Source organism: Suncus etruscus, chromosome 13, assembly GCF_024139225.1.
Source record: "Suncus etruscus isolate mSunEtr1 chromosome 13, mSunEtr1.pri.cur, whole genome shotgun sequence".
Lineage (NCBI taxonomy): Eukaryota > Metazoa > Chordata > Mammalia > Eulipotyphla > Soricidae > Suncus > Suncus etruscus.
Genome location: NC_064860.1, coordinates 18,818,564 through 18,845,230, shown reverse-complemented (window position 1 = coordinate 18,845,230; position 26,667 = coordinate 18,818,564). Strand labels below are relative to the sequence as shown.

Genomic DNA, 26,667 nt, shown 5'->3' with positions numbered 1-26,667 from the left:
GACAGAGTTTCCTAGGATCACTCTCAAACTTTAGGACATTCACTGCCTCTCAAATTGCTGCTGAAAAGCTAGTGCTAAATGCTGCTGCCACTTTTGTCATAAAGGAAAATATCCTCTCCAGAATTGTTTTAGTTGGAAAAAAATAAGTACTAACGTAAGACTTTTATTTTAAAAAAATAGAGTTGGTATACAAAAATCTCAAAACTTAGATATAGGGGCCAGAGTGATAGTGCAGCAGGTACGGCATTGGCCTTGTATGCGCCAAACCAGGTTACATTCTTGGCATTTCCTATGTTCCCCCAAGCCTGCCAGGAATGATTTCTGAGTGCAAAGCCAGGAGTAACCCCTGAGCACTGCTGGGTGTGGCCCAAAACAAGAACAAACAAACAAAAAAATCCTAGAGTCTTTGAAGAAAATATCTGTGAAATTGGTTTCTTTCCCATTTCCTAATATTTTACAGCTCTTTCAGATTTTGCAACCATCTGATGCCTTTGCAAAAAGAATAGCCCATACTTTAGTCATGTTGAACTTCAAATTTCTTTCATGATGTCTACCTCATAGACATTTTTAATAACAATATATGTGCTGAGTGAGTGAATAAACATCTCTCATTAACACTTAATTCATCCCCACAGCTTGACTTTTGGTATCCAGATGCTGCCTACTATGTAACTGCTAACATGACGGTTGATTTTCGAGTTGGTGAAAAGGAATCTCAGTCCATCCTGAAAGCTTTGGATCAAAATGAAATGCTCTACAAGTAAGTCTACACCAGATATTCAAGTGAATTGGGTAGAGAAAACTTTGAAGAAACCTGAAATTGAAAAAGAGGTACTATTTTTTTATTTATCATTAGAATCCCTGGAACAAAATTTAATCTTTATTATAAAATCTACAATTATAGATAAAATTTAACTATAGATTTTTTAAATCTGTTTTCAAACAAAATCTTGAGACTTTTTCAAGGGTAATAAGATCAAACATGGGGCCCGGAGAGATAGCACAGCGGCTTTGCCTTGCAAGCAGCCGATCCAGGACCAAAGGTGGTTGGTTCGAATCCCAGTGTTTCATTTGGTCCCCCGTGCCTGCCAGGAGCTATTTCTGAGCAGACAGCCAGGAGTAACCGCTGAGCACCGCCAGGTGTGACCCAAAAACCTAAATAAATAAATAAATAAGAACAAACATGGTTATTCCACTTCTTTATGTTTCCTCTGCTCTACAAATCATCTGCATCAGCCAACATCAAAACCTACAGGTGACCACCAATACCACATTCTTGTATTTAATAATATCCCAATTCCTAAAAGAAGACACCCCAAAACAGAGGTTACCTCAACAGAACTCAGAGATGTAATAACATACGATATTAAATGTATCATTATTTCTAAGAAAAATTATTTCTTACAGAAAGCAAAAACAAAGCATTAAAATGAGAGTTAAGCTCAAAGGAGTGAATTTTCCACATATGTAAGATGCAAGAATGTGGTCCTAAAGAGAAATTAAAAAAATTATATTTTGTTCGAACAAAAAATCTGAATCTGTTCCATGAACAAGACATAAGTCCAACAACAAAGGTCACAAATCACAGCATAATACTAAATAAAAGATATGATTTTATCTTTTAAATGTTTAGTGACCTAATCTGAAATTGAGGGATCCTGTTTAATTTCACCAATCCAAGTTCCTTTTATTAAAACTCTCACTCTCTTGCTTTGTTTTGTTTTGTTTTGAGGCCACACCCAGTGGTACTCAGGGAATACTCCTGGCACTGCTCTCAGAAGTCGATTTTATCAGGCTCAGGGGACCATATGGGTTGCCTGGTATTGAACCCAGGTCAGTCCCATGCAGGCCTCAAGCAAGGCAAATGCCCCACTGCTGTAGTATCATGCTATCGCTCCAGCCCCCAAGATTCTCACTCTGAAAGCACTGCTAAGCTTTCCTTTGGACTTGTTATGTCAGGCCCCAGGGACATAATTTAATTCTCTTAGCACAAAAAGTTTCCTGAGTGACTTAAATGATAATATGATCACTAGAGCCACACTATTGAGCAGGACAAACTCCTTATCATGAATAAATTACATTATTAATATTGCTACTATACCCCAAATAAATGTAAACTATTGAAATTAAGGAAAAACAAGTGAACAAAGGATATTCTGTTTAATGGTTTCAACCATTGTGACTTTAATGGTTGAAAGAATAGCAGGCTATTACAATGGTTATTGATCACCATTTTATTTTCACTTGTATTCAAGACATTTGTAATATAAATGTAGAAATTAATAAACTGGGGCCCGGAGAGATAGCACAGCGGCGTTTGCCTTGCAAGCAGCCGATCCAGGACCAAAGGTGGTTGGTTGGAATCCCGGTGTCCTATATGGTCCCCCGTGCCTGCCAGAAGCTATTTCTGAGCAGAAAGCCAGGAGTAACCCCTGAGCATCGCCGGGTGTGGCCCAAAAAAACCAAAAACAAAAAACAAAACAAAAAACAGAAATTAATAAACTGGAAGAACATATTTTAAAATATGGGTTGGTGAGATGGTACAGAGATTAAGGCCTTGATTTGCATATAGTCATTCCTAGTTCTTTTCCTGACATCACATGGTCCCGTAAACACTACTGAGATATATGACTGAGCATCACTGAATATGGCCCAGAATACAAACAAAAATTAGTTAAACCAGAATTTAATCTTTTTTATTAATATATCTGCATGTAAGTTTTACAAATTACATGATAAAATTAGAAGTGGATACTGGGGCCGGAGAGATAGCATGGAGGTAAAGCGTTTGCCTTTCATGCAGGAGGTCATCGGTTCAAATCCCGGCGTTCCATATGGTCCCCGGTGCCTGCCAGGAGCAATTTCTGAGCCTGGAGCCAGGAATAACCCCTGAGCACTGCCTGGTGTGACCCAAAAACCAAAAAAAGAAAAAAAAAGAAGTGGATACTAACTAAATATACCTCCAAGATTTCAAAATGAATAGGATCTTATGAACTAAGTTCATCAAGGTTCAGATGACCTCTTGGCTGGTTCCTCCAAAAGAAATTGCCCTATATCCTATCAACCACCTAATGAGTCCTTGTATTCTTCACCAATCAGACTTTTTAAATCTCTTCCTCCAGCATTATAGTCTTCTATTTCCTTCCCCCAACATAGCCTGAGCTGATTTCTGCTGTCAACAAATACTTATAAAAGTATCCAACCCCAGGTAACATAAATTTTAGGTCACACATTTTGTATAATTTGTTTGAATAGAAGAGTGAAAAATGAATCATCATGTTTTTCTTACTATACTTGATTGTGTAAACAAAGAGCTAGTTGCTTGACCTAACTTTGAAAGCTAAAATAAGTCCCTGTGACAAAGAAAAGCTAGGCATGACATCCTTCCATCCCAGAAGCTCATCACATGCTACCCTGTCTCCCTTTCTCATCCTACAGACATCTCCTACCTAGAATTAATTTTGATTCCCACTGAGGTCTAAATCCAGACCCTCACAAGTAGTGTGTTTTTTACTTTGACTCATGTCAAGATACTTCCTTGCTAACTTCATCAAGAGCCAATCTGTTAAACTATCCCTAAAAATGAGTTTTATTTAATTAGGTCATGATTTCTAGAAATTGGCCCAAATTAGCTATAGTTGTGGGAAAGCCATATAATTAGATAGTTACCTTCCCTAGAAATATAAATATGTAAAGTGATCTTTGCAGACAAAAACTATTTAAAATCTGTTTCCAAGTACTAATTATATAGATAATTTTATTTGCATATTAATTATATGTGTTACTTGATGTTAGTCAGTAACAGAAGAGGATTCTAAGAACAGAGACATCTGGTTGGACCCAGGCACCAAGCTGAATGAAACTCTAAGAGGCTGGTTTGACACAATGATTTACTTAGACACCCTTCATTAGACAGTGCATATAAACCACTATTTAGTTTAAAGCATCTGTGTGTGATATTTTTTATTTTTTGAAAATTAAATTACAAAGACAGATTCAATTTTAAAGTAGTGTTTTATTTGTTCCTTTTCTATTTATACTATTATAAATGCACAAAAGGCCAACTCGAAAGAAATATTAAAAAATCAAGCTCTATATATAGTATATATATGTATGTATGTATATATATATATATATATATATATATAAACTGACAAATGCAAACTGACTAGTGAATAAATGTCTACAGGAAATCATAGTCATTTGGACAGAACCTGAAGGAGCAGATTCAGAAGTTAAGAACCTTAATGATATAACTAATTTTTTACATTGCAGACAGTTGATTTTTAGCATTATCTTTTCTTTGATCAAAAGTTCAAATTAGAAAATAAAGAGTTGTTAATGAAAGGCAATTCAGAAAACAATTGTCAATATAATATTAAATTCCAAATGGTACAATTAAGTAAAATCTTATTAAAAATCCACATACAATTATGTAGAAAATGCAAAATAGATCTACACCAAACTGACACAGCTATAATCAACACTCATATTAATGTCTAATTACCTAATAACTTTCAGACACAAATGTAAGTCTATGTCTCTGCTCAGGCCTATCAAATAAGTGTTTGAATCAAATTAATCATTCTAGTGGGTCATTCCATGACTTTTGCCTTCTGCTCCTCATTTTTTTTTGGGGGGGGGGCACACCTGGCATTGCTCAGGGGTTACTCCTGGCTGTCTGCTCAGAAATAGCTCCTGGCAGGCACGGGGGACCATATGGGACACCGAGATTCCAACCAACCACCTTTGGTCCTGGATCAGCTGCTTGCAAGGCAAACGCCACTGTGCTATCTTTCCTGGACTGCTCCTCATTTTTATATATCTATATGTCCCCAAAGAAATTGTGTAGGTGTAACCTTCAGCACATGTGGGAAATGTCCTAGTAAGAAGCAGAAATGAATTCTGGAACTAGAGGACTAAATGTGGCATCAGGAATCAAACTAGGGAAGCCACTTACAAAAAATAAATAAATAAATAAATAAATAAATAAATAAATAAATAAATAAAAACAACCTTAACATCTTTACTATTTCTCTGAGCCCATAACATCTCTTTATTTTCTTCATCTCAAAAACAGTCTTACATAAAGGTGTTACGAAGATGGCTGGGAGCCATTAATCTCTTCTTAGTTACTTTTGTTAATGCAAGTCGGTGAAAGTTCCACCCACACAAATGTTCCTATGTGACCACATATGGGCATATGCACACACATGTGGATATACACACAGAGCTACAGGAGACAAGGATAAGCTGTCACCTGCTGATCCCAATCTTTCCTAATTAATAAACTTGTTTTAATACCCCAATAGAGATATGTCTGTGGAATTTATGTCAGGAAGTGCTCAGTTTGACACTTTGAAACCTAATTAGAGATCAATGGCACCCTCTGTAAATCCAACACCCTGCTTTATATTTTTGGTTTTTGGGTAACACCAGGCAGCGCTCCTCCTGGCTCTACTCTCAGAAATCGTTCCTGACAGGCTCGGGGAACCATATAGGATGCCAGGATTCAAGCCACCATCCTTCTGCATGCAAGGCAAAACGCCCTACCTCCATGCTATTTCTCTCTGGCCCCACCCTGCTTTATATTTTAACTAAAAATTGCCTAAAACTACTGGGAAATTTCAAGATTCTAGGTTCATGTCTTTAATAGACATTCCATGCACCAAAGTTCCAGCATCATCCTTCACCAAAAATTAAGAAGTTTGCTTTGTTCATGTTTTTTGCCCTTGTGTTTGCTTAACTTCTTCATATGCTATATATGAGTTAAATGATCTGACAACTGTCTTTAATTTCTGATTAGTTCACCTGAGTTTCATCTATTTTGTCCCAAAAGGCATGATTTCAACTTCTTTTTATGAAAGAGTACTATTTCATTAAGCTAGAGGGAAAGGAGAGAGAATAGCTTCTTTAGTCATTTGTAAATGAATACTTTTGTTGATTCCAAGTTTGGGCTATTGTAAATGTGAATATGTGTGCAAATAGATCTTTAAATAACTATTATAAAATTGGCCTTTCTGAGTAGCCTCTATTCCACTGGCCTGGGAAGAAGTCAAGACCAATTTCGCAGGCACATAACAATGACTCTGCCCATGGCAGGGGCATGCACGGGCTCAATATTTTCCAGTCTGCTTTTTGGCTCTGAAAGAAGAAATAAATGAAGGGAACCTTGACATTGTCAAGATAGGCTTCATCTTACTTCTTGTCTGAACCTCTTTCCTGCTGCCTGACCTCAGGCAGATGACAGATATTCAGGAGGGCCCTGGCATTATAATAAGTTGATAGATAGATCTATGTCATCATACTCAGAGATCCCACTCCCCTCAACAGGAGTGATCCCAGAGAGATGTTGAGAATCCCAACTAGAGTCTGTGGATCCCAGCTAGATGTTTGACGCAGGTATCCTGTGCTTCCTATCTCAACTTTTGTTACCTGTTGTCTAGCTTTGGAGTCTACCTAACCTCTATAAAGACAGATGCGGTGTCAAGTCTCAATCAAAAGATCCCTTGTGATTATTATACTATCAAATAGAAATTCATTCTGAACTGAGTGCCTTAAACATGAGACTCAATGAACATTAGTTATATATAGTGTGAAATACTCAGGGGTATTTATCCTTTCATCTATCTTCGGGAATTTTTTTAACAAAATAAGCATATCTTCTTGGAGGGCTAAATAATATTTGGGAGAAAATAATTTGGTTTCATCTACTTCACTATGGCTGTTGGTTAGTGGAAGGGCTCAGTGAAAATAACATCTGGCCCTAGTTCTTCATTTCCTTAGGCTTAATTTCTAGTCCCTATCAGCAACAATCTGGCACTGATCTGATGTCCTCCTGCAGCTGCATTTGTGTAAAGGTCGTATTTCAAGCTCACACAATTTTCTTTTGCGGCTGTTATCACAAGAGCTAAATTGATACGTGTAAGTCTAAAAATATTCTTAGATACAAGCTTCCTGTGACTAATTAATACTGCCTTATGTTAAGAATCAACCCCTGGGACTACAAAATTTCTCTTTTGCCTGATTCTGCTACTAGGAATGCAGGTGATGCAAAAGCCATGTTCCCTTTTCAGAGCTCACAGCTAGTCAATCTATCTGGAGTGACCACCCAGGTTCCATGTGACTTTCACAGCAAAGTGCCCCCAATTCCAAAACTGTTGTTTTCCCTCTCTCAGAAATCCCAGATTCATCATAAGTCAAAATCCAAGCGTACTGTGAGTTAGATATAATGTGAATAATAATGTGCTTGCCGAGGCTGTTAATGGGAATCAATATTCATGAGCAGTACTTGGTCTCATGTGCTAAATAAACTCTAATTAGTAGCATACCTCCTTTATGTTCTGCCTGGGAACTCAGATCAGTCAATCAGCAAGAAGAAACCAACAACTGGAATGGGTCCTACAGTATTTTAGTTCATTATCATAAGAAATGGAAGAAAACAAGTCAAACAGACACACACTATCGAAGTCTCACTATCAGAGCCTCATGTGTCACTGTTGATTTAGAGTCACAGGTCTACTGAAGTTTCTGGGTGTCTATGATGTGGCACGCCCTCTCAAAATTCACTCAGTTCATCCTTACCACAATCCTGGCTGCTATTTTGGTCCCTTTATATATAAGTAAAGAGGTTGAGACTCAATGAAATAGTACCCTAATCAAGATCACATTAAATAATGAATCACACTAAAGTTGGAACCCAGTAATATCACAGAACCTTTTTCTATTAATTCACTATTCCCTGCTCAATAAGATAGCTGAGGTGATAGAAGGTTTGACTAGAATTGAACTGAAGGCATATGTAATTCAACAGCAGAATATATCCTTTGTATGTATGGTGACCTGGGTTCAACCCTGAAACCATAGACATACAAAAAATTTCATTTAAGCTAACTGACTACAGTGAATGTTTTAGAAACAGGCTCATCTTTCCACATAGATCACTGCTAAGGCAAGGGACAATTCATTTCAGCAACCAAAGCCAAATAATGCCTTTGTCACATGAATTCCATGGAAAATGATATTATCAGAGAAGAAAATTGTTCAGATAAGTACAACCTCAAAAATATATTTAAAAAGTATTTCCCTTTTAAGAAAGCCTGTCTAGAGTACAGGTGGGGGTTGGGTGGGGAGGAGGGAGATTTGGGACATTGGTGATGGGAATGTTGCACTGGTGATGGGTGGTGTCCTTTACATGACTGAAAACCAAACACAATCATGTATGCAATAAAGTTGTTTAAATAAAAAATAAATAAATAAAATAAAAACATCACTCTGGACAAAAAAAATATTTCCCTTTTAAAAAAATACTTCATTAAATATTTCCATAGTAAACCATGGTTGTCTGCTTTGCAAAACACTATATTGAATGTATATTTCTTTGGTTAAGGCCTTATCATTATTGGCTGGCATTGCCATTCTTTGCTATAAAAATAAAATATTCTCAATGGGGCTACTGAAAATACCCTTCATTTGGATTTATATCAAAGGATCAGTGACCCTGTGTTTGCTAAATCCTTCTGGCTAGTTTCACTTTCTTTCTTTATTACTATAACCAACTTAAAGCAAACTTGTTTCTACAAGACAGTGTTACTATATCCAATGCATTCTTTCTAAATTAAGTGAAAAAGCCTCAGAGTTTCTGCTGGGAGATGGAATTACCTGGTAAAGTAGGGAACACAGCAGAAGTTCAGAAGCTATGGGGCTGGGCCCCTCAAAATGGCGAGGATGGGTGTGGGGACTGCTCTAAACATACCTTTATAAATGATTTGTAAAATTAAGAGAAATGAGAGTTTTTGTGAGGTTAGCTTTATAAAATTCTTAGAGATATAACATAGTAGCTAACATATGTAGATAACATATAATAAATTTCAATCATTTTTATGCAGCCACATATTAAAGGAAAACATTGAGTATACCAACAGATCTATTTTATTAATCTCAAAATGGCAATCAGCATTTTAAAGTTTATTTTAAATCAGAAGAAAACATTTGATACTTTTCTTCACCATTATTCGGCTCCTAAGTTAAGAGTTTAATCACTGCAAAAGGAAAAAAAAGAACAAGAAGAAAAGTGGAATGTTGTCGCAATGGTGTGCAATTAAATCCTTTGTTGGATGTTTGTGAATCCCCAAATAGTTCCCAGAATGAGAAATTGATTCCCATCCCCTTGTCCCCTTTTGGGGGGAGATCTTGGTAATATTTATCCGCAGCAAATAATCCATACAGACAAGAAGGTTAGGGTGTCAAAGGTTGGACAAAGAGAGTCCTTTGTCAACCTGCTACCAGCTCTGGCAAAAGGCCCCTGCACACCTCCCACTAAAGCTATTTATTCAACTCTCCACAGCGCCACCACCTGGAAGGTCAAGATGGGGCAACAGGCAAAAAAAAAAATATATATATATATATATATATTTTTTTTTTTTTTTTTTGAGTCACACCCGGCAGTGCTCAGGGGTTACTCCTAGCTATCTGCCCAGAAATAGCTCCTGGCAGGCACGGGGGACCATATGGGACTCCGGGATTCGAACCAACCACCATAGGTCCTGGGTTGCTTGTAAGGCAAACGCCGCTGTGTTATCTCTCCAGCCCTGTGTTATCTCTCCAGCCCCGCAAAGAATAATCTTATGGATTTTTCATATACATAATCTTATTTTCATATACAACCATTCAAAGAATAATCTTATGGAAATATTTTCATATACAACAGAATGTAACTTTTGTCAGAACTATATAGAAACCCTGAAGGAATCATTTATAAAAATATAAATATAACCCTAAATATTTTAGAATTTTATTTTAAATTAATAAAATAAATAAAAATAAATAAGGAATTTTGTTTTGTTTTGGGAACACAGCCAGATGTGCTCAGGAACCATTGCTGGTGGGACTTAGGGAACCATATATGATGCCAGGGATTGACTTGGTTGGACCATGTGGGTGTTGGAGATTAAACCCAAGTTGACCACATGAAAGGCTAGCACCTTATCTGCTCTACTATTGCTTCATTCCTAAGTAAGAATTTTTAATATAAAAATTATAGTCAGTTGAGTATAAAAATATGTTATATGTCATATATAACATATGACATATGTTATATGTCATATAAAACATAAAATTAAATATACAAAAAATATGGAAAATGATATACAATTATGCCATATTTAATTATTCTCAAATTAATACAATTTAAAATAACTCTAATCAACTACATTCTTTCTAATAATTATCATCCTTTTTTAATGATTCTGAGAAAACCTTATTTTGAACAGGTGTAATTACTCAAAATTATTGGAAACAAAAATAAGGAGGCGTGTTCTTCTATATTAAAATTTTCTCTGGGGGCCAGAGATATAGCAGTTAAGGCCCCATGTGGCCAACCCAGGTTTGATTCCTCAGCATAGAATATGGTTTCTGGAACACCAGCATGTGTGTTCCCTGATCATAGGACTAAGCCCTGACCACCTCTGGGTATGACCCACAAAACACATGAACAAATGAACAAATAAATAAACAAATGAGATTTGCTAGAGTGATATGTAGTTTGTTCTTACACAAGAGTAGAAAAATAGACCCAAGGAGCACTCTGGAGAAACCCCAATAAAGAATATATTCAAAAATAAAACATTTTATTTATAATAAAAATCATTTGAAACAATTATTTTATGACTATCATTCTCTAGGTAATATGATTGCAAATAGTGTGAAAGTTTACAGTGCTGATAAACTTTCTGCACTCCTCCATCGTTAAGGTCCTGGGACTCTCTAATTCTGTCTCTATGTTCCCTGGCCTCCCCCCACCACCCTGTCACCTTCTACTACTGTTTATCATTTTATAAACCAAGGCCAAGGGTTGTTTATTATTATTATTATTATTATTATTATTATTTACTGTCTTTTTTGTGAGACATAAATCTTGAAGTGAGTAAAAGTGCATTAAAATTTTCAACTCCACCACACACAAATTGTGAACACCTTAACTTTCAAAGTCTCCATGGGGAAAACAGTGATAAGATTAACAAGAGGAAATAAAATCATGCAGGTAAAGCAGCGCCCAGTGCATATTAAACAAATGGATGTTGAAATGAACATGTCAAGTGGAATGTTAAATATCTGAGCCAAGAGAGTTTCAAGAAGCTAGAAATGCAAATATGGTCAATATTAGCATTATGAAATTTATTGACATGAAAAAATAAGATCATTCAGGAAAAGATGAAGAGGGAAGAGAGAAAAGCACAAGCCTTCTAACTCAGTGTTAGCCTCTCAAAGAATCCTTATAGCTATGTAAACTTAACAAGCCAGTTATTTAAATGTTGTTCCTTGGTTTTCTCATCTCTAAAATAAAGATAATCTCATGGGCAGGTGAAATTGTTTATTATACATCGGAACAATGCCTAGCACAATGCCAGTAATAAGTTCATGCTTGTTATCATACTATTATTAGTTTCTACTCTCTCTCTCAAAATATTAAATAAGGGATGCACAAACATTGATTTGTGCAGAACATTCTACATTTCTGCCTGTGTCAGATGTGTGAGCATGTATGGTTGGTAGAAGATGAGGGTTGGCTATAGATTAGAAATAACCAAACAATGTGTGATTCAAGGCATAATTGTGACTTCATATATTTCAATAAGCAAGAAGCAGGGGCAATTGATTTTAGAAATGTTATACTTAATCTAGTACATTAAAATATTATTTCAATATTTTCTGAACATTAAAAACATTAAAAGGTATGATACTTTTATTTTACACTCTCCAGATTCTAGTCCATATTTTAATGACACAGTCCTTTCTATTTTTGATAACTCCTTTTTAAGTTCTCTATTGATAGAAGTTACCATGTTCGACAACACATCTTGATCACTAAGGAACTCAAAATCCAATTTAAAGGAGAATAAAAGAAGAAAAGTTGATTGATTTAAGTAGAAAAGAAAGACAAGAACATTTCTGTAAATGAAAGATTAATATATTTTTCTTTCTCTAGTAAATATGTATTTTCTTACTCCCTAATAAACAGAATCCTAATTGATGACCTACAGGAAGAGATTGAGAAGCAGTTTGATGTTAAAGAAGGGGAGACAGTCAGACACAGCTATGGAAAATATCATAACTGGGACAAGGTATAGTATAAAACTGCTGGGCTTCAAAAACACTGCCCTCAATATTTTTGTCAATTAGTTTTCTCTTATTCAACAACAACAAAAATCTAGCCTTAGTATTTGGTGTCATTTAGTTTTCTCTTATTCTTATTTTTCAAAATTGGTTTTGCTCTTAAGATTGTCGCTTGGATGGAAAAGATGTTGGATAAACATCCCAAAATGATCTCTCGCATAAAAATTGGAACCACGGTTGAAGACAATCCACTCTATGTTCTAAAGGTACAAATAATTTAAAGACTATTGATTCTGTGATTTTTGAAAGTCATACTGTGACAGAAACTAATTGTGGGACAATAGAAAGTCTTGTTTTTTGAGTATTTAAACTTTATATGACTATTCAAGAAATGGCAGATGGTTTTAGTACAAGCCAAGCCCAGTAAAAACCATTTACCAGGCATAGCAGGTAAACCCAGACAGATACCATACCCCATATCTGTAATACAAGAATTCATCATATTCCTAATATTGTAAATATTTCCATTCATCAATATTTAATTATACCAATAAATGTCACAAGGAAAAGAGAAATCAAAGAATCATAGCATCACATAATGCTACAAGAGTCCAGCATTTTATTCATATATTGATGGGAATTCCCTTCTACAATAAAGTAAATAATTGTCATTCAGCTGCTGCTGAATTTTTGTACAAAGATCACTGTGACATATCCTCTTAATAACTTGGAGAAGGTTTCTTGCCTTGAATCACTATTCAGTCATTCACTCCAACTAGTCCAAACAAACATAAATCTTTTTAAAGGATAACCCTACAAATATCAGAACATTGTTCCTTCTCCACATTGCAAATACAGCCATAGTATCTTTTCTCTACTCCAGACTATCCATATCCGGTTTATGAAGCCAGAATATAAAGAGGAAATTGTAAGGGGAAAAAAATTACAATCTGTTACTCAGACTAAAAGATGGCAGCAATCAATTTTAAAAAAATGTCCAATGTAACTTTAAGACAAAAATTAAATGCAACTCTGGTGCAGGGAAATTATCATAAAAGCACAGTATTCGTGGATGATGAATTATATACAGAAACTTAAGGATGCTATCTTCTTCCCTAAGTATCTCTGAACACACACTCATTCCACAGGCATTGGGGGGGGTGGTGGAGAAAATAACGTTTTAGGGAAATAATTGTTGGAACACAAGGAATCAGAGTGAGAGTTTACACAATCTAATATCGCTTCTTTTAAATAGGTTGGGAATAAGCATGAAGGGAAGAAGGCTGTCTTTATGGATTGTGGTATTCACGCCCGAGAATGGATCTCCCCGGCTTTCTGCCAGTGGTTTGTCTATCAGGTCAGTAAATCAGCACACTCACATTTCTCTTGTATTGTCATGTTCCCCAGCATTTTACTGAATGACAAAGGAGAGCAGATGCTCCTGACCAGCAGAACTCGTGCTTAGTGCCATAGGTCTATGCTCTAGATTTTACTCATGGCTATAGTCTTGGGACCGGAGAGATAGCATGGAGGTAAGGCATGGTTCAAATCCTGGCATCCCATATGGTCCCCCAAGCCTGCCAGGAGCGATTTCTTTTTTTTTTTTCTTCTTTTTTTAATATTTTATTTTTGATCAAGGTGGATTACATATCTTTCATAGTAATATTTTAGGTACATATTAACATTGAAACGGGGGAATTCCCACCACCAAAGTTGACCTTCCTCCCCCCTCATTCCCAATATTCATCAGATACCCCCTTCCCTTACCCCCCTCCCGGGCTGCTATATATAAGTGATCCCCTCTGTATCTAGCTTGTTGTTGTTGGCTTTGGATTTGGTGATTAAGTCTGATCATTTTTATTACTATTTAATGATCATACAGTTATTTGGACTTGGTACCCTCTGTTATTTGCCTCTCAATTTGAGGGCAGAGCAAGATGGTCCCAGAACAAAAATTAAAAAGAGAGAGAGAGAGAGAGAGACAGAGAGAGAGACAGAGAGACAGAGAGACAGAGAGAAACAGAGAGAGAGAGAAGAAATAGAATGGGGTAAAAATGCCACAGGCCAAAAGTGGGCAGAGTCCTTCTTGAGGATCTAAGAGCTTCAGTTTTGAGTGAAGAAAGGGAAAGAGGATGAGGATCACCACAACAATACAAAAAGAAAAATCAAACAAGAAATCCAATGAGCTCTACAGCACTAGACATATGCCACACATTAATCAAGCTTCTGAAAAAAAAAAAAAGTCAAAACAGAGCACAAATGAAGAAAGGAAACAGCAAGGACAATAACATAACCAAAAAAGCAAAAACAAAAACAAAAACAAAAAACAAGGACAAAACTCAAATTTGTACTGGTTCCTTTTTTTTTTTTTTTTCTTTCCTGCATAAGCACAGTAAATATTGGGGAAATTAGAAAGGGAATTCCCTTGGCCTAAGTGATACAGGGTTCTTCTGCCCTTGAGGCATGTGGAGTGATTTCTAAGCGTAGAGCCAGGAAGAACCCCTGACAATCAAACAAAAAATCTCATGGTTAAAATCTTGATACAACTGACACCTTCCTCCAAACTTCAGCTTCATCTGAGAGCTTATTAAGCTGTTACAATTCTATAAAATGTCGAAGAATTTTATGGTTGTTATTTTGTTTTGTTTTGGCTGGAGAGAATATTGAAGAGAGAAGGGGAAAACTACCTAGAGCTACCTATGTGTGAAAAATCTGAATGTCTCTTCCTATTTTATAAGCAATATATGTGGTTATATAAAATGTAACAAAAGTGATTTTAAGAGACTAAAGTATATACCATCACTACCTAAATGCGCAGAGTGTTTACTTGAACATGAACATGAACTAGAACATGGTCATGTTCTATTATATAAATATATATCCAGTGTAGGGGAGGGGAAATGTTTTTTGTTGTTGTTTTTTTTTTCTACTTTTCTAAGGTACTTACTTGGTCTTTCTAACTAAGGAGAGATTGACATACAGTATAAGTTTTATATGATAAGGGAGAGTTTGTAAGGAAATGAAATTCCAAAGAAGTGGTAAAATTGAAAAAAATAGTCCATGGGTCACATACATTTCAACTCTCTTTTCAAGTAAAACATCCCTCTCTTTTAAGAAAGATGGATGAATCCTGATTACGATCACTATTTTTTTTTATGTTTTGCTTTCTACATTTGAAATCTTCTTGTCAGCTTTTGCATTTACCACTGATGGGATGTGAATGATAATGACATTCTGGCCATGGATACTTTCACTGGGAATGACTCTACAACAAGAATTGATTTATTCCAGTAGTTGTTTTAGCATTTCCAGCTGAGAGCCCAGAGTCCACTTACTCAATCCATAAAAAAAAAATACACATTCCAAGGGCAAACAAGAAACCTTTTAGTTCCAATAAAGAAATTTTGGAAGAAACTCTAGTATATAAATATATATACATATATATATGGTCACGTTCAAGAATGATGAGAGATCTACAGTAGAGAAAAAAATAGTTCAAAGAGCTCATGACTTCAGTTTGATTAGAGAAAAATGGCGATTCAATTTCAATAACTTGTGTTTTTTTAAAAATAGTTTTCTTTACTCCTACTTTAAACTAACTTATAAATCCTCTCTAATATCTAAATTGAGCTTGTGCTTACAGACTCAATGTATATTGACATACAATATTAACATACATAATTTGCATGTTAATCTCTCCTTAGTTAGAAAGACCAGGTGAGAACCTTAGAAAATTAGGGGAAAAATAAACTTTCGCCCTCCCTTACAGTGTTTTCAGGCCACCAATCATCATAAGAAACATTTCACATTTATCTTTAGAGCACTTCAAATCTCAGTGATCCTTTAAGGAATGTTTCATTCAATTATTTTCTTTAGTCTAAAGAAGTGTCATGTTTTTCTGTCATCTACATGGGTGAGTTATATTTGTAGAATTTAGAAGAAATACACTTAAAATCAGTAACCTTGGGCAAAACAAAGCACTTCAGGAGATATACATATTTTTATTTCTACCATACCTTTTTACATGGTAACATCACAACAATAGCTAAATTTAATCTTTTCCCAATAGGCAGCCAAATCTTATGGAAAGAACAAAATCATGACCAAACTTCTGGATCGAATGAATTTTTATGTTCTTCCTGTGTTCAATGTTGATGGATATATCTGGTCATGGACAAGGGTAGGTTTTCATTTACATACAGAAAATATTTATTTACTTTATTCAAGATGATTGCTATGTACTAAGTGTTAAGTTTGGGTAGTCAGCCAATTCCATTTCAGGTGAGTATATTTTTTATAGTCTCAATTTTAGACAAAGGTAAATATGATTTGCAACATTATAATATTTTTTGGGTTTTTTCGGACCACCCCACTTTTGATGCTCAGAAATTGCCGCTGGCTTGGGGGGGACGATATGGGACGCCGGGGGGATCGAACCGCGGTCCTTCCTTGGCTAGTGCTTGCAAGGCAGACATCTTGCCTCTAGCACCACCTCACCGGCCTCATAAACCATATAATATTTGTGTCATAAAAGCTAGTACTGTGTAAAAAATGAGGCAAAGTAGTGATTTTATATGATATGATAAAGAATATGAAAACAAAAATTATAAATAAAAATAAATATGGGTCATAGAGATAGTAAACAAATAAGGAGATTGCATTGCCTGTGGCCAACCTGGGTCCAGTTCCCAGCACCACGTATGGTCCTCCAAGCAATGGTAGGAGTGTACTCTGAACACAGCAGCAAAAGCAAGCTCTGAGCATTACTGCAAGTGGCCATCCAAAAATAAATAAATAAATAGTAAAAGTCATCAAAAAGCACTATAAACACTGATTCCAAAACAAAAATCATTGTATTCTTTCAACTTGGGGCTGAACTTAAGGATAATTTTATATAAGAAAAAAACAGAATATTATCTATTTGATACTGAATAAAATGCTTATTCTCCTTTTGTTTAGTAAAAAAGACAGAATATTGAACTTCCCACAGACAAATAATATCAAATTATTTTGTGAAAAATATGCTCCACCCTGTGAGCTATAACATATCTAAATCTCTAAATGGTGAAAGAAGGAATGAAGTTAGCATTTAAATTATAGGTTAAATTATATTTCAGAGCACTATTGATTATATTTTAATGCTGAGAAATAACCAGTTTTTTAAGTACAGAATTACTTTATTAAGGTCTTATAATGTTAATAGTAAACCAAATTTCTGGATTTATTGTAAATTATAATAAAAGTGCAATTTTTCTTTGTAATAAAGATCCTCAAGTTATAGATTTCTACTGAGAAAATATAATCGATAATATAAAGTAAATGTATCTTATGTAATCACCTCCATTGCTCAATACTGCAGGAACGCATGTGGAGAAAAAATCGTTCTAAGAACCAGAACTCAAAATGTATTGGTACAGATCTCAATAGGAACTTCAATGTGTCATGGAACAGTGAGTAGCAGACTTGATTTTAAGATAAAGTGCTATAGAGTATTTAGCTTCTGAATTTAGCTAAATCATCCACTAATTTAAGGAAGGAAGGAGAGGTCTTCCCTGGATGAATATTATTTCTCTTACCTGCAAAATGAAAAAGATTCCTCACTTCCATAGAAGGATTTCTCTTTTGGAGGAGGGGGACCACACCCTGCTGTGCTCAGCTGTTACTCCTGGCTCTACACTCAGAAATTAGTCCTGGAAGTGCTAGGGGAACCATATGGAATGCTAGGAATTGAATCCAAGGTTGGCCTTGGCCAAGGCAAGTGCCCTACCTACTGCGCTCTCTCTCTCTCTCTCTCTCTCTCTCTCTCTCTCTCTCTCTCTCTCTCTCTCTCTCTCTCTCTCTCCCCCTCTCTCTCCTCCCTCTCTCCTTCCTCTCTCCTCCCTCTCTCCCTCTCTCTCCTCCCTCTCTCCTTCCTCTCTCTCCTCCCTCTCTCCCTTCCCTCTCTCCCCTCCCTCTCTCCCCTCCCTCTCTCTTCTCTCTCCTCCCTCTCTCTCTTTCTCCTCCCTCTCTCTTTCTCCTCCCTCTCTCTCCTCTCTCTCTCTCTCTCTCTCTCTCTCTCTCTCTCTCTCTCTCTCTCTCTCTCTCTCTCTCTCTCTCTCTCTCTCTCTCTCTCTCCCTCCCCCTAACACCTAACAGAGGGATTTCTTAATGCTTTGTTGTATGGGTGGGAGAGGCTCAAACCATCTTATTAAATAAAACTTGCACAATTCAGATCCACAAAACATTATATAGTTTGGAGTGAGATTTCTGCTTTCCTCTTTCCAGTCTGATAAAATTAGAGAAATACCAGTGATTATAACCAACATACAAGTGGTTCTTTAGATGGTTTGTGAAAAGAAACACAGAAACTACTAATGGAAATAAGTGAACAATACTAACAGAACCCACATGATTAGACAACACAAATAGGATGACATAAATTTTATTGCACCCCTGTACGGAGAAATTGCACTAACCCCATTCATGCAGGTTGCCCTTATCTAGTTTCCTTTAACTAGTATGCCAGCATCTGATACTGTTTTGGCATGAGAAATAGGACAACAAATGGGGGCTAGCTGCCTGTTAAGACAGAGCAGAGATACTCAGGTTCAAGAGAGGTGATTTACACCAATCCCAAAAGAAGTAGAACCCATAATTAATCAGGATAGTGAACAAGCTACCATATTTTCCGGCATATAAAACGACCCCCTAATTTTGCAGTTAAAACATAGGTTTAGACCTATATTCGCTGTATCAGAACATTCCTGTGCTGCAACTGTATGTACCACAGTGAGCCAATCACAACAAGCAAAGGTTCAAAGGTTATACTGTCATAGACTTCCTCTCTGACTCTGGCCACTCTGAGCAGGCTTTTGACAGTGTAGATGCGGGTCCAGAACATTGTCTCATTTGCATGCATCAAAAGCCTGCTTGGCTTGGCTGAGTCAGAGAGGCCAGTGATTGGTGCAGGATCGAGTTGGAAAATTTGTTTTGTGGCAATATTCAGACAATTTTTATTTAGCGGCATATTGAAACTTTTTTCGGGGTATATTCGACGTATAAGACGACCCCCAATTTTCGGTTGACTTTTTTTTTTTTGTTTCAAAAGTCGTCTTATACGCCGGAAAATACAGTAACTCAGGCTGCTTTGTATGACTCCTGGGAAACGAAGGGGAAATCAGCAAATCTATCATACTGTGACTTGTATGGACTAAGTTACTTATAGTTGTAGAGACATGAGGCCCACAGTCTGGCTAACATATTCCAAACCTTTTGGGAATCCCCTTGGGAAGAGACAGAGGTTGTGGTGATGAGCAGTAGCTTGGGTTTTCATGCACCCATGTCCACTGCAGCTTTTCCTGACAACAGCGACCCATGTGGCCCTGACTATCGAGGCTCTGCAGCAGAGTCTGAGAAAGAGACGAAAGCTGTGACAGACTTCATAAGAAGAAACCAGAAATCCATCAAGGCCTACATCACCTTCCATTCTTACTCCCAAATGCTACTGTATCCCTATGGATACACATCAGAACTGCCCTCAAACCACAAGGAATTGGTACGTTGGGGAAAACCTTGACACCCGTTTTAAGTCAGTTCCTATTACTACATAGGTTATGTTGAAAGAATTTCACGTTTTAATGCTGCAAAAATAAGGATAGAATTTCACTTTTTTTTAGTTAACCTCACCTTAAGGTTAATTTTTTATTTGATACAAGAATCAAGGTAACAATCTTTTAGGTAAAATGGTTCCATCAATAGCGAGATATGTCTAAAGCTAAAATTTGGTTACTACGCAGATATAGGTATAGCGAAAAATTTGCCATAAGTATGCCAAAATCATACACAGAACAGCAAAAGTAGCTGCTTTGATAATATTTGTCAAGATCTTTTTAATAGTTCTTAATATTTAAGAAAATGGATTAATTTTTATTTTCCTGATCCATTTAGAAATAAAATCAGTTCCTTCACTATCTTGAAGGAAAAACATTTGGAAAATGTTTGGAAATGTTTGGAAAGCCTCATAGTGAATTATTACCACTAATGTTCTTTTCTTTCCCTTAAAACTAATTTTATTATCTTAGTTCTTTTTTCTTTTTTTAAAGACAATTGTCCATATATGGGTTTCAATGAATCAAAAAAACTGACAGGGTGAGTAGATGAATAGAGAGGAAATAGTTTTAATTACTGCAGAAGTAAAGAAAGCAGGATAAGTTTAGTGTCCATTGCTGGGTGTTTAACAAATATAACAGAAATATACTCAGTAAAAGCTACAATTCAAATAATGTCTCATAAAAATATTTTTAATTGTCATTCTGACTTCAGTCAATTGTATTCAACACAACAGCATTTAATTTCAAGTTGAGCTAAGATTTGAACCAGTCATTAAAACCATCTATAATTAGACTCAAGAAAAAATATACAAGCAATATGTAGTTCATTTACTTAACCAATTGAGTTCAGAATCTATATCCATGAATTTGATCAATTTATGAAAAGATGCAGCACTGTAATTTCAATCTGCACTTAGAAAAAGAAAGTATATAAAGCTATCATATCTATTGTTAAGTTATAAACAAATATATACAATGAACTGCTTTGAGTAAAGAGTTAATACACAGAAATTAACTTGAGAAAAAATATTTGCTTATATACATTATATATACAGATTTAAAAGTCTTAATTTAAGAGTTCAAATGTATTAGTGACTATCAGCCATTTAAATTATGCTAATAATCATTTTCATAACACAAAACACCAAGGAGCATGAAAGACCATGAAATGTCATTCTGGGAAAGAAACTCTAATTTTTTAAAAAATTACTTAAGTGGCTGATGTTAGTAGGTGATCTTGAGTACTATGTGTGAAAGAATAAAAAGAATCCATACAGGAAATGCTAGAAAAGGCAGGCCATTCTTGAGGACTTGTTTTTAATATAATTTCTTTATTTAAGTACCGATTACAAACATGTTCAAAATTGGGTGTCAGCCCTAAAACGCACACTCCCTTCACCAGTGGAACTTTCCTACCACTATTTTCTCCATTTAAGAAAAAAAGTAAATTTTTACTTTTAATTGACATATTGTTAAAATTATTGAAATTTTTTAAATAATTTTTATTGTGACCATAGTGAATTACAAATCTTTCACAGTAATCTTTAAGGCACATAGTGGCAATGAATGAGGGGCATTCCCACCACCAGTGTTGTTCTCCCTCCACCCCTGTTCCCAGAATTCATTCCATATTTCTCTTCTTTGCCCCCCGGACTACTAGTGTAACTGGTCCCCTCTGTGTCTAGCTTGTTGTAGATTGGGTATCGATTCTATTGTCGTTGACTTTGGGTTTGGTGTTTAAGTCTGATCATTTTTTATTTCCACTCAATGTTCATATGACTGTTTGGTCCTGGTACTCTCCAATTTCCCCCCTCAATTCATGAGGCAGAACAAGATGAAAAATTATTGAAATTTTAATCAAGATAGCATAGTTTACCATAGTATTGAAGGGTTGGAAAAATATTATCTTTTAAGACATTTTTACAAGCACATCTTACTGGGGTTCCATCCCTAGCATTGTATATGGTCCTCTAAGCACTGCCAGTAGTGATCCCTGAACACAGAATCTATAGTAATCCCTGAGCACTGCAAGGTGTGGCCTAAAAACTAAAAATAAATACAATACTATTGCAGTCATTATTTTAGAGTTGTAGGGCTATTATATCAATTCCTTCACTAGTGTTCCAAGATGCCTCCACCATTATCCTACAGTCTCTTTCCACTGCCTCCACCTGTCTTAGTACCCAGATCATGTCTCAGGGTTTGTTTCCATTAGAGATCATGTAATCCCTTTGCTTTCTTATACACCACATAAACAAAATTGTCTAGTATTTATTTTTGTTTTCTGACTTACTTCACTTAACATGACATCCTCCAATCCCATCTAAGTGAAATGTCATCATTTTTATAACTGAATCATATTAAACTCTGTCTATAGAGCAGAATTTTCTGAACCACTCATCTGTCATTGGACACTGGCTTGTTTCCAAATCTTGGCTATTGTCAGTAGTAATGAGATGAATATAGGTGCACCTATCTTTTTTAATTAATGCTCTTGTGTTCTTAGGTAGACCCTCAGGGTTATACAGAAATCATATTCATAATGTATTGAGAAGTTTGTAACCTATTTTTCCAAAAAGGTTGAACCACATGGTAATGCCGCCAATAGTGAATGAGATTTCCTTGTCACCACATTCCTAACAGCACTTACCATTTCTGGCCTTTTTCATATACACTATTCTAGTAACTGTGTTTTAAACAGGAGGTAGCCACTCTTCTTCCTTTGGGATGCTCAAATCACAGATGTGGAAATCTTATGATGATGAAACAGGAAAAAGAAACTAGGAAGCACTGACTTTGAAGCAAAAAAATTTTGGTATAAAGAGTTTTATTTCTAGAGAGAATTCTAGAGAGAATGCAGGAGGGGAAGGTGGAGAAAAGTATGGAAAGGAAAATGTGCAAAATTAGGTATAGTATGCTTCAACTTGAAGAATCACTGCCTTGACAACATATCTTAGTGCAAATTAATTTCTCACTCAATGATTTACTTTATTTTTATCTTCAACTGATGAACAAGTAATAAAATGGACTCTTTTTAATCTTTAGTAATTTAATTCCATGAAATAGTACTTTATTGTTCCTCTCTAATGGCCTTTTCTCTCCAGGATAAAGTAGCAAAGATTGGTGCTGAAGCTCTAGCCACTCGATACGGAACCAATTATATTTATGGCCCAATAGCATCAACGATTTGTAAGTTTTCCATCATATTAATGACTTTTTTCCAATTCTTTTTATAAATATTAAGAGAACGATATAACTCAAAAATGAGGATTAGAACATCTAGAATTGTTTATTTAAAATCAAATTTGTCCATAGGTGATTCAAAATCATGGTACAAATCTAGATGCTCTTCAACCATAGTCTTTACAGGCACCATTAAAATTTAGAATGAAGTCCAAGCTTGCTTTAGTTTTTTGTTTTTCAACTACTTAATACTAACTGACTTTTTATTACTTGGCCTTTTTCTCATGCAAGCATGACATCTTCCTTAGCTCCTAGAGGGAAAACAGAGAACTGTGTCAACTATACTCATCCTGCAGCACCATCTCTGCTTTGCTCATCAACCCCTTCAATATGTATTACCATCAATATATATTACTATTGAAATATGTGTGCTGGAGTAAGAAGTGACATCACTAGGTTCAACTTCTGTGTTTTTGCTTTTTGTCTCTTTGTCAATACTTTCATTTCATTCCTCGTAGACTTGGTGCGTTATTTATTGTTATAATTTATTATTACCTATTTTTTTTTTGGTTTTGAATTACTTGATTCTCACATTCAGGAATGAGCCAACTTCTAAAACAGGCCAAACAGTAAATATCTCTGGCTCTCCAGGTTGAACAACATCTGTTGCAACCACTTAACTGGAGTGCAAGGTTTGAAAGCAACTATAGATCAAATGTTAACTAGTAAGCCTTACTGTGTTTCAAAATAGGAAATCCAAAATTTCCAGGAATAACTCCCAAACTCTGAGCTAGAAGTATCCTCCAAGCACAGTGGGTTCCTCCAAACCAAAAAAAAAAAAAAGAAGTGAAAATGCTAAAGAAAACCTAAAGGCTAATAAGATATCTACTTCTCAACTGACATGATAAAACACTGACACCAGAATATTATCATGAATAAAATTTTAATATCTGGAGCAATTCGTAAGAAAAATAAACCATAAAGTGATATAATAAAAATGGTAAGCAAATGTGAAAGGTAATCCTAAAAAATGTTTATGCTGTCAAGATGAAGTCAGTATTAGAGAAATGGAGGAGATAAATAAAATAAAAAACAGAAGGAACAAGAAATAAATCAAATCATAAGATGACATATTTAGGTCATATCAATACTTTTCCTAAATATATTTAGTTGGGAGACAGATATTAGGAGAGTAGTTTTAAAATAAATACCTCAAGAGGTTTCAAGAGGCTGGAGTGCACGTAATACATTCAAGAGGTTTGAATTCAATCCCCCATGCAGCGCTCAACAGTTACTCCTAGCAGGCTCATGGAACCATATGGGATGCCAGAGATCAGACCAGGGTCAACTGCATGCAAGGTAAACATCCTTTCCACTGTGCTATTGCTCAGACCCCATATTTCATACTTCTTAAATGCTCTCTTCTCTCTCCTGTTCAAATTAAGCATCACTAAAATGATGGTCAGAACCAAAGTGACTGTCATAGCCTCCCTGCCCCAATCTACTTAATATTCTGAGTTATTTTCTACAAGCACATCACTCTTCATTCCATTCCCCTGGATCTCTGTGACATCACTAGCCAGAAAACTGCCTCCAGACTTTTCCAGCCTTGTAGTTCACTAACCAGATTGATCTTCCATCACCATATAGAAAAACGCTAGCCTTTTGTCAAGGCTCTCCTCAAATACCATTTCTAGCATAAAGGTGAAATGGCCTGAAATGCATCCTCCTCTTTGCAATCCTAATACCTTTACCCCTTAAGTCTTGGTAGGCTATTGTTCCTTTCTCATCCTTACATGTACTGCTCTCTCTCTCTCTCTCTCTCTCTCTCTCTCTCTCTCTCTCTCTCTCTCTCTCTCTCTCTCTCTCTCTCTCTCTCAGTATCTTTGACTTCATTTCCAACCATTTCAGTAGTTGGGGATGGAGAGTGTTTGCCTTGCACACAGCAATCCAGGTTCTATCCATGGCATCCCATATAGTCCCCAGAGCATCGCCAGGAATGACCCCTGAACACTGCCAGGTGTGACCCAAAAATAAAAACAAACAAAACAAAGTTTTCAGTAGCAATTTCTTATCTTTGTACTCTGAATCACCCACCCTCATCAGTGCCCAAAGAAAGATCATTAATATTAAAGTTTTGATAATTATTTCTTGATTAAATGCTTAACACTGTTTTTTATCAAAACTTCCCACTTCCTTTCTTCCTTTGAACTTTGAATTCGTCTATTTCAACCTGAAATGTTTTTGTCAGTAAAACTGGTCCCATATTCTAGAACTTACTTCTATTTCACAACTGATTTGTGTACAAAACCATTTTTTCTCTATTATAAAGAGCAAACTAAATAGAAAATTATGTATGGTTTAAAGGGAATGGGTGAAGTGTTTCAATGGGTCTGAGATCCTTGTAGAAAGAATTTACCAAGAGACTGAATAGATTAGGCAGTGGATTGACTAAGGATCTACTTGATCAAACTGACAGTAGAGAACTTTAAAGAAAATGACACATTTGGCACAGTTTTAGAGAATCTTTTATTGCGTGTAAAGTTTGAGCTGTTGAGTGGAAGAGCAGTTGATTTGGGGAAGTGGAGGAACAGAAAACATGTAGCCAATACTGAAAATTAAACAGCAAAACTGAGCAAGAATGGAAATTGTGGAATCTCCTAAATATAGTTAATAGCACAGTACATATATATACATATATTCATATATATTTACTTGTATATATGTATCTCTTATGTATATATCTCTTGTATATATATATGTATCTTTTTTGTGTAAACCTCTAGCTATGTGTTTATATTTTTCATCTTTTTTAATTAAATAATAGTATCCTTAGTAAAATTTCATGAAAGTTGATATGGAAAAGTTGGGTTAAGTAAGTCCTTTTCATACCTAATTTAAGCTTGGTTGGTTGGTTTTCTAATGAGAAAACAGTTTAACTTTAGCAATGTGATTAGCAATAAAATTGAAACACCAGAGATATAATGTACTGTTGCATGACTTGTATGTAATTTCAGTTTCCTTCCTCAGCTACTTGCACTTACTTAGACCTTTTCCAACTATGTGTGCAACTATATGTGCCCAGGAAACAAATTCATTGCAAAGGCTGACCCAAGCAAAATGTTATTTTGGAAATACAGCATATAGTGAAGATGTGTAGTGAATCCCTTGGCCATGATTACTTTTCTGTCCATACTATGCTCTACAGACCACTACTCCCATTCATTACCACAATTAACTGTGCACATAGTTATTTTTACTGCTAATTTTATACTAGTAAATTTCCATTTGAAGAAAATGTTAGCATTTGTTTCTAATTAAATATTTATTGCTTATGTTTTACAGACCCAACATCAGGTTCTTCCTTAGACTGGGCTTATGACCTGGGCATCAAACATACATTTGGCTTTGAGCTCCGAGATAAAGGCAGATTTGGATTTTTGCTTCCAGAATCTCGGATAAAATCAACTTGTAAGGAGACAATGCTAGCTGTCAAATTTATTGCCAAATATGTCCTCAAGCATACTTCCTAAGGGATTGACCTTGTTTTGGAGCCAATTAATCTTTCTTTGCACCTTTCACCAGAAAGTAATCTTCAGTTAGCTCAAGAGGTAGATCAAACCACCTCAATAGATCCCGTCTTTGCTCACTTAAGAAATACTTATTTCTTGTTGGCTTAATTTACTCTTGGCAGAATCTTAGAAAATTATTTTTGAGGAAAAGCTTTTAACTACCTTTCTTTTCTCAATGTAAAGTTTGAAGTCAGTACTTAGTATTTGGA

At 35.7% G+C, this 26,667-nt stretch overlaps 1 protein-coding gene across 1 annotated transcript in view; it reads left to right on the top strand.

The window, feature by feature from the left end:
- CPA3 (carboxypeptidase A3) overlaps positions 1–26,419 on the top strand; it is a 30,561-nt gene extending 4,142 nt beyond the window's left edge. Inside the window, exons 3-11 of the mRNA XM_049785524.1 lie at positions 636–760; positions 12,020–12,122; positions 12,279–12,380; positions 13,370–13,471; positions 16,184–16,294; positions 17,474–17,564; positions 19,446–19,648; positions 22,808–22,892; positions 26,232–26,419. Coding sequence (XP_049641481.1) covers positions 636–760; positions 12,020–12,122; positions 12,279–12,380; positions 13,370–13,471; positions 16,184–16,294; positions 17,474–17,564; positions 19,446–19,648; positions 22,808–22,892; positions 26,232–26,419 — 1,110 coding nt within the window. The remainder of the gene's footprint in view (positions 1–635; positions 761–12,019; positions 12,123–12,278; positions 12,381–13,369; positions 13,472–16,183; positions 16,295–17,473; positions 17,565–19,445; positions 19,649–22,807; positions 22,893–26,231) is intronic.
- Positions 26,420–26,667: the final 248 nt, after the last annotated feature.